This window comes from Gekko japonicus, unplaced genomic scaffold, assembly GCF_001447785.1.
Source record: "Gekko japonicus isolate JY-2015 unplaced genomic scaffold, Gekko_japonicus_V1.1 scaffold738, whole genome shotgun sequence".
NCBI lineage: Eukaryota > Metazoa > Chordata > Lepidosauria > Squamata > Gekkonidae > Gekko > Gekko japonicus.
Genome location: NW_015173145.1, coordinates 367,092 through 375,873, shown reverse-complemented (window position 1 = coordinate 375,873; position 8,782 = coordinate 367,092). Strand labels below are relative to the sequence as shown.

At 52.2% G+C, this 8,782-nt stretch overlaps 1 protein-coding gene across 2 annotated transcripts in view; it reads right to left on the bottom strand.

Annotated features, from left to right (window-relative positions):
- SLC4A9 (solute carrier family 4, sodium bicarbonate cotransporter, member 9) overlaps positions 1-8,782 on the bottom strand; it is an 87,993-nt gene that overhangs the window by 69,698 nt on the left and 9,513 nt on the right. For both annotated transcript variants that reach the window (XM_015422324.1, XM_015422325.1), the window contains exons 2-3: positions 4,840-5,000; positions 1,940-2,089 (exon numbers count right to left, since the gene is read on the bottom strand). In XM_015422324.1, the coding sequence (XP_015277810.1) occupies positions 1,940-2,089; positions 4,840-5,000 (311 nt within the window). The remainder of the gene's footprint in view (positions 1-1,939; positions 2,090-4,839; positions 5,001-8,782) is intronic.

The window sequence follows — 8,782 nt, the reverse complement described above, 5'->3', positions numbered from 1 at the left end:
GGCCTATTATGCTAATGAGTTTTTGCTGGGCTTTTTCTACAAAAAAAGCCCTGCACGCCCCCATCCCCTGCTGGTGGCCAGCGGGGACCTAGCAGCCCTCCATCCCACTCCACCTACTTCCGGGGAACTTCACCAGCGCTGCTCCTACAACTCCCATCGGTGCTGTTCTATTAATGAGGAGCAGACCAGGATGTTGAAACCAGCTGAGCCAGGTGGCCCCTCAGTGCTGGCAGCAATGCAAGCATCCAATACAAGCTACGGGCTCAGTGGGCCCTCCAGCAGGGCCGATAACCTTCGGGTGGCACCTGGACATTTCCCGCTATTACAACTCTTCTCTGGGCAACCAAGATCAGTCCCCCTGGAGAAAAGGGCTACTCTGGAAGGCGGACTCTATGGCATTATATCCCGCTGAGGTCCCTCCCCTCCCCAAACCCCGCCCTTCCCAGGCTCCGCCCCCAACATCTCCAAGTATTTCCCAACCCTTCTCTCCCGTGTCCCTCTGGGGCAACTGCCCACCAGGAATTTCCCCAGCATGTTCAAGGGTGAGTCCACCCACAGTCAGTGTTCCCTCTAAACTGAGTTAGTCTGAGCTGGCTCACAGTTTTTTAGCCTCCGGCTCACACATTTTTTTCTTCGCTCAGGAAGGAGGGCTGCAGCGCAAACTAATACATGCAGCAGCCAAATCGCTCGCTCACAACTTTAATGCCAGTCGCTCACAAAGCAGAATTTTCGCTCACATGACTCCACAGCCTAGAGGGAGCAGCCGTGCTAGGGACATTTCTCCAGGGGTCGTTTCGTAGAAAAAGAGCTAGGGGAACTCATTAGCATAACTCATTAGCATATGCCACACCCCGACATCACCGGAAGTGTGTCATAAGGCCACACCCCCTGACATCACCGGAAGTGTGTCATAAGGCCACACACCCCACCCCCAACGGTCCCGGCCGCCGCCGCCGGCCTTGCAGCTCCACTGCCGAGCCCCATGAGGGGCCCGGCGGTGGACCTGCAAGGCCGGTGGGAGTGCAAGGAAGCCCCGCAAAGGCCCTCCCTGGCCCCAGGCAGGCAGGGGTGGGGAGAGGCAGGGAGGAAGCAACTTACCCTCCCTCTTCTCCTGCCTCCTCCTGGCTGAATGAGGGCTGGAAGCAGGGCGGCCAGAAGCAGGGGGCGGGGCTTCGTCATGTGCCCCGCCCCCGTACCTCACCCGGGGGAACTGCGATCCCCCGCGATCCCCCCTGAAATGACCTCTGCATTTCTCAAAAAGAAATTGCTTAGCAAGCTCCCGTTGAGTTCTGTGATGTAGAGGCCATCACATCCATTGAAGCTGGGAAGCAAAAGCTACATGACCGATCACCGGTCCAGATCGCATATCTGTGCTAAGACAAGTCTGTCACCTGAAAGGACCTTTAGCCACACTTAGTCCAAAGTCCAACGGGTTTGGGTCTGAATGGGTTGTGATGCCAGGAGTCTAGGGACAGCCCTCTAATCTGATGCAGGTTGGGGTTAAGAAGAAGAAGAAGGGAAGAGACTGGATTTATACCCCACCCTTCACTACCCAAAGGAGCCTCAGGGCGGCTTACAATCTCCTTTCCCTTCCCCTCCCCACAACAGCCCCCCTGGGAGGTAGAAGAAGAAGAAGAGATTGGATTTATACCCCACCCTTCACTACCCAAAGGAGCCTCAGGGCGGCTTACAATCTCCTTTCCCTTCCCCTCCCCACAACAGACACCCTGTGAGGGAGGCGGGGCTGAGAGAGCTCTTTCGAGGACTGCCCTTGAGAGAACAGCTCCGAGAGAACTTGTGACTGACCCAAGGTCACAACCAGCAGCTGCATAGGGAGGAGGGGGAAATCAAACCCGGTTCTCTCAGATTAGAGTCCGCACGCCACTACACCAAACTGGCTCACGAAGAGAATCGACCGCCTAGGGAGGCAGCTACGCACCAGAGCAAGATCCAAGGCCCATCTCAAGCAGCACCTGCAGCTGGGGTCGGGTGGTGTGGTGCTGAGGTCTGAGGAGCAAGACGTACCGGAGCTTCTTCGTGAGCTCTGGCTGGAGGCCGTGCTTCTCTATCTGGGTCTCAATCACCTTCTCTGGAAGACAAACCAAAACCACGTTGAGACCACCCAAAACAAGGAGGTTTTCATTTGCGGTGTGGTTCCTCTAGAAGTCATTGAAGAATGTTGAAATCAGGCGCCACCATGTTTCTAAGCAGGAGTTGCTACTGCAAAAGGCAAACATTGGGCTTACACAGGATTGGGAGCATCCAGAGACAGGAGACCACACAAGCCTTCAAGCTCCACTTGGGCTGCGTTCAGACTGGCAGTCTGGCCCGAGGTAGGCAGTGTTCACAAATGGATTAAATGGGCCTGGTCACGCAGCCACAGCTGTCAGCCGTTCCCCAGTCATACGTACCCTGTCGTACGAGTTGGAACTGGAGTAAACAGCCACCACATAACGTGGTGCTTTTGGCTCCTTCAAGCATTCATTGCGCGTGGCTGGATGTCTGAACATGGGAGAGCGCAAACAGAACAGATTGGTGGTCTGATCCTGCAGATCCATTCCCGCTGCTAGGGTGTTTTTTCTGGAATTTAGCATATGTGCATGTGCGTATGAGCATATGAGTGCACATGAACACCTATGCACATGCATGGGTACATATGCACGCACATGCATTTAAAAAATGACCGGGCAGCGTGCTCCATGGCTGAGGCGCTGCAGTAATGTGGATGCTTGATCACGGGACGTCCTCGTGGGTAACTCGCAGCAGGGTATGCTGTGTCCGTGACCTGACCCGCGACACTTTAAACTGGTATGGTTAGAGGCATTGCCATATTGCACCAAGCTGCCAATCTGACCACAGCCTCAGTTTGGTTATTGGAAACTGGGCTCCCCACTTTGTCATTAACAGTTTAAATTGCTAGTAACAGAGTGGGTGAGCTGATTTCAAATAGTGGAACCAAACTGAAATTGAAAGTCTAAGCAACTGAAAGTCTGAGAAATCGAAAGTCTAACTCCCGTTTCTGTGCTGTTCTGAGATAAGTTGAGGCTGAACAAACATATATGACTTTTGTCATGTCTGTTCAGTTTAATACATGTGTACAGTGGGATTACCTGCATAAGAACATAAGAGAAGCCAATGTTGGATCAGGCCAATGGCCCATCCAGTCCAACACTCTGTCACACAGTGGCCAAAAATATCAGATGCCATAAGGAGGTCCAGCCAGTGGGACCAGGACACTAGAAGCCCTCCCACTGTTACCCCCCCCCAAGCACCAAGAATATAGCGCATCACTTGCCCTAGACCGAGAGTTCCTATCTATACCTCGTGGCTAACAGCCACTGATGGACCTCTGCTCTATATATTTATCTAATTTCCTCTTGAAGCCGTCCGTGCTTGTAGCCGCCACCACCTCCTGTGGTAGTGAATTCCATGTGTTAATCACTCTTTGGGTGAAGAAGTACTTCCTTTTATCCGTTCTAACCTGACCACTCAGAAATTTCATTGAGTGCTCACGAGTTCTTGTGTTGTGAGAAAGGGAGAAAAGTACCTCTTTCTCTACCTGCTCTATCCCATGCATGATCTTATAAACCTCAATCATGTCACCCCTCAGCTGTTGTTTCTCCAAGCTAAAGATCTAAAAATCTAAAAGACCTAAAATGTTAAAACAGAAATCATGAATAAAACTATAATTCATTTAAATCATAATTACCGGGTGCATACGAAATTCTGTTACAGTTGGGTGAAGCCAGATTTTTGTCGCTTTACAGCTAAAACGATCATTAAAAATTTAGTAACAGAATAAGTGGTTTCAGGATTAGTATCTGCCAACAGATAGGGGACCACCCAGAGTTCAGTAGGTAATTGGCGTTTGGTAAGAACTGGAGTGATCCAAATCGATCTAGGAGTCGACCACTGATGACATAATAATAGAAGATGGCCGAGTGTTTCCACAGCTCCTGTCTCACAGTTACATAAGCGATCTGAGTAGGGGACTTTAGGAAAGCGACCCGTTAACTCAGCAGTGGGAAAAGAGTTAAGCCTAGCAAGAGTGAAAACACGTCTATAACTAGGTATTTTTAGGGATCTAGTATATATATCTAGTATATATACTTTAGGCACCCAATGAGAAGGGAGCACTCACTGGAGAAGACCCTGATGCTGGGAAAGACTGAAGGTCAAAGAAGACAGGGACGGCAAAGGATGAGATTGTTAGACAGTGCCATAGATGCAACGAACATGAAGTTGAGCCAATTTCAGAGGACAGCGGAAGACAGGAGGGCCTGGCGTGATCTGGTCCGTGGGGTCACGAAGAGTCGGACTCGACTGTGCGACTGAATTGTTTCCTTCCCACAGAAGCCAGTGACTGTGCGACTAAACAACAACAACAAATATGGAGGAAGACATCACATCTAGTTTGGCCCTGAGATGTGCACACGGATGGATCTCTTGCACAGGCAGCTTGCCCAGCGCTGCCTTCCATTGCCAAGAAGCGGCCCTCGAACCCAGGCCCTTTATCTTTCCCCACTGCAGTGGACTGTAGGAGGGGCTCTTCGTTCTCAAAAGGGGAGCAGCTGTGTCGATTTCTACATCCTCTGTCCAGGCTCCGGGTGACAGTGGGGCACAGCTGGAGGATTTGCCACAGCTGTCTTGTCCCTCCACCCCGTCCACAGAAGCCCAGGGCTGCTTCCCCAGAACTAACAGCGCCATGGCACAGGCTACATGAGCGTACGTGCCTGGCTATTAAGTGTCACCGTTTTGCTTCAGGAGCTGCTAGTAACCCGACACTCAGTCACAGAAGGACATGTCCCTAGGAAGGCAGGACAGCCGATGGCCACATACCAACTATCTGCTTAAAACTGCGGGCTTCCAAGTCTAGGAGGACAGCGCCTCTCCTCATGCACGTCCGTAGCTCAAGCAAGCTGTGCAGGGATAGAGTGGTCACGTGAGGTTTGCTCCAGCGTTCGCCTCCGTCTTCCACTTTCTCTTCAAATTTAATCCATCTGCAACAAAAGAGCTGAGTTAGTCCCATGACCACGGCTCTCGGCATGCTGGGCGATAAGCCTTTTCTCTCATGCCATCAGGGGTCATTTCGTAGGAAAAGAGGTGCAGGAGCTCATTAGCATAACTCATTAGCATAACTCATTTACATAGGCCACACCCCCTGACGTCACCGGAAATGTTTCAGAAGGCAACACCCACCGGCTCAGGCGCCACTGGACTGTTTTGGATTGCTAGGTACGGGGGGACACATGCGGATCTGTCCTCGCAGAGGAGGGAGAGCTTGTACCTGAATAAAACTTGGTCTTAAAGGTGCCACTGGACTGTTTTGGGCCGTGGAGCCGTGGGGGCTCTGCAATTTACCTGGCTGCTTCTTGCTCTGACTGAGGGCTGCTGGGAGCAGGGGGTGGGGCTTGTTGCATGTGCCCACCCCCTGGGCTCTTTACTGCCGGAGCTCCACTCCTGTGCACTCCTGCAGGAAATGACCCCTGCATGTCATGAACAGCCACCTACTTCAAACCCGTTTCCTTTTCCAGGTGCAAACATTTCTGGCCCTTCGGAAGCTTAAACGTGACTTGAATGATCCCTACAGCCTAATAAACATATCCAGACAGAAGAAGAGGAGGAGGAGGAGGAGGAGGAGGAGAAGATTGGAGTCTCAGAGTGGCTTACAAACTCTTTTCCCTTCTCCTCCCTACAACAGACACCCTGTGAGGAAGCTGGGGCTGAGAGAGCTCTCTTGAGCACTGCTCTTTCAAGGACAGCTCTGACACAACTATGCCTTGGCCCAAGGTCATCCAGCAGCTGTGAGCGGAGGAGTGGGGAGTCAAACCCGGTTCTCCCAGATTAGAGCCTGTGCACTTAACCACGACACCAACCTGGCTGAGTGCGTTCAGCTCTCTTTTTTCCCCTCGTTCGTTCCCTACCTCCATCATTCTCAAAGTTTAGATGTTCACTTCTTGGGACCAGAACCCATATTTGTTAGTGGTTGTAGATTTTCCGGGCTGTGTGGCTGTAGTCTTGGCATTGTGGTAGCTGTCATTTCGCCAGCAACTCTAACTGGCATCCTCAGAGGTATAACACGGAAAGATGGAGTACTCTCTGTATCAATGTATTAGGTACATTGGTACTACAATGCCAAGACCACGGCCATACGGCCCGGAGAATCTACAACAACGAATGAACTTCGGCCGCGAAAGCCTTCGACAACCCATATTGCTGCTTCTCTTACTTTATAACGCCTCGCCTCGTTGCCAAGAGCAGAGAGGCTGTTTTATTTGCCAGGGAAGTCCCTGCATGGCCACTAGTGGGCAGGAGCAAGCTGTGTGCCACCCTGTACCGCTTGGCTCCCCCCCAGGCTGTGGTAAGGACAACAATGGGTGTAGCTAGGCTTGACCATCAGGTGATCTGGCCGCTGGCTGGCTTGGATCTGCCTGACAGCAGCAAGGACCCGAGCGGGGTGCCGGCCAGCTCCCATGGGGTATCCATTGGGTGGCCCCAAGCAGTCATTGGGGTGGCTCGGATGGAGAACCAGCCTTGAGTTCAAGCCGCTTGTTCTCTTTGACATCACTGTGGACAGGGGTCGTTTCGTAGAAAAAGAGCTAGGGGAACTCATTAGCATAACTCATTAGCATATGCCACACCCCCTGACATCAGGGGCCCGGCGGTGGACCTGCAAGGCCGGCGGGAGTGCGAGGAAGCCCCGCCAAGGCCCTCCCTGGCCCCAGGCAGGCAGGGGTGGGGAGAGGCAGGGAGGAAGCAACTTACCCTCCCTCTTCTCCTGCCTCCTCCTGGCTGAATGAGGGCCGGAAGCGGGGCGGCTGGAAGCGGGGGCGGGGCTTCGTCATGTGCCCCACCCCTGTACCTCACCCAGGGGAACTGCGACCCCCCGCGATCCCCCCCGAAATGACCTCTGACTGTGGACATCTGAGATCCTGGGGCAGAATCTCACACTGTTGTCCCTTTTTCAAAAAATGACAGATGCATGCATTTTCTGCAAAGATCAGGGAAGTGGGAGGAGTCCATTTTACTCTTCCTTTCTACCTAATACTCCCCCCTACACTAGTTGGTGTTGGACTGTATCCCACCACTTAGCTCAGCAAAGTCAGCAGTCAGCACCCAATGCAAACAAGCCAGCTTCTCCCACAGAAATAGACACAGTCTGTGCCCATTTCACAGTCAGAAACACAGATTGTGCTGGCTGTGGGGGAGTTGGGGGAATACCTCAGTGGCAATCCTCCTTAAAAGTCCCGCTGTCTCCTCCAGGGCTCTGAACCAACCCTTGTGATTTAGGCTTCATGCAAATCCAAGTGATTGACAGGAATCACAGCCCAAGGAATGGGGGAGGGATAAGCCAGCTTCAGCTTTAAGGAGGGTGAAGAAACTTTTTAAAAAATAATAATGCTGGGACAGGAATTTTGTGGCTCTGGAAAGGAGCGTCAAGCTTAGCCAGGCTTTTATGGGAGGTTTTAGTTAGGGTTTGGAGGTCGGCTTAGGGAAGAAAGTTTATTTTAGTGGTACAAATAAGCAGGGGTCATTTCCTGCAGGAGCGCACAGGAGCGGAGCTCCGGCAGTAAAGAGCCCAGGGGGTGGGCACATGCAACAAGCCCCACCCCCTGCTCTTAGCAGCCCCAGGCCACGAGGAGCAAGAAGCCCCTCCCTTCCTCCCTCCCTCCCTTCCTTCTTTCACTTTCCCTCGTATTTTCCTTCTCTCCCTTTCTTTCCCTCTTTTTTCCCTCCTTCTTTCCTTCTATTTCCTTCCTTCTTCTTTTTCTTTCCCTCCTTTCCTTCCTCCTTTTTTCCCTCCCTCCCTCCCTGCACAGATCTGCGCGTCCCCCCCCCCCAGGTAGCAATCCAAAACAGTCCAGGGGCACCTTTAAGGCCAAGGTTTATTCAGGTACAAGCTCTCCCTCCTCTGCGAGGACAGATCTGCACATCCCCCCCCCCATAGCTAGCAATCCAAAATAGTCCAGTGGAGCCTGGGCGGTGGGTGTTGCCTTCTGACACACTTCCAGTGATGTCAGAGGGTGTGGCATATGCAAATATGTTATGCTAATGAGCTCCTGCACCTCTTTTTCTACAAAATGACCTCTGCAAATAAGCATCCTGTTGAGGCCCTTCATTCCTGACTGGTGTGCGCAGGTTCTGCGGAAAGGTGCCCTGTGAAAGAGAAGAGCGGCCTTGAACCTGCTGAGGGGGAAAAGTGGAATCAAATCTCCCCCCAGGGTTTATTTCCTTCATTTGAGAGCCAGCTTTACAGTTATCCACACATCACATTGACCTTATTCAATCCTTTATTTCCTGTGAGAGAAACCTTTGTTGTTCATCTCCCTCTGTGTCTTGTCTGTCAGGTCAAAAATCTGTCGTCCAGCCTCTGCTTACCTCACATATAAGCTCAGCTTTAGTCTAGCAGGTTTGCAAACCAGAGACCTTTAAGGAGCACATCGCTGACACGCTGCCCATCTTTATTTTAAAGCCTTTCTATTTGATTGTGGGCAGTTGGGGGACAGAGATTCTATAAGAGAGGCCGGAGTGGGAGACTGGAGTTTCAGGCAGTGGTCTCAGAGCCCCCCCCCCACCACCCATAGCTGTCACAACCTCCTGCAGCCAAATGGGTATGGAGGGCCAGGCCGTGATTTGCCTCTGGGCCAAGACAGAAAATATGAGAGAGAAGTCAGCACCCAATGGAAGGGAGCCAGCATCGTCCACAGAAATAGGCCAAAGGAACCCAGTGGCCTTTTCTCTCCAGGCAGGATCATGCTCGGGTTCAAAGCAGGCTTGGCAA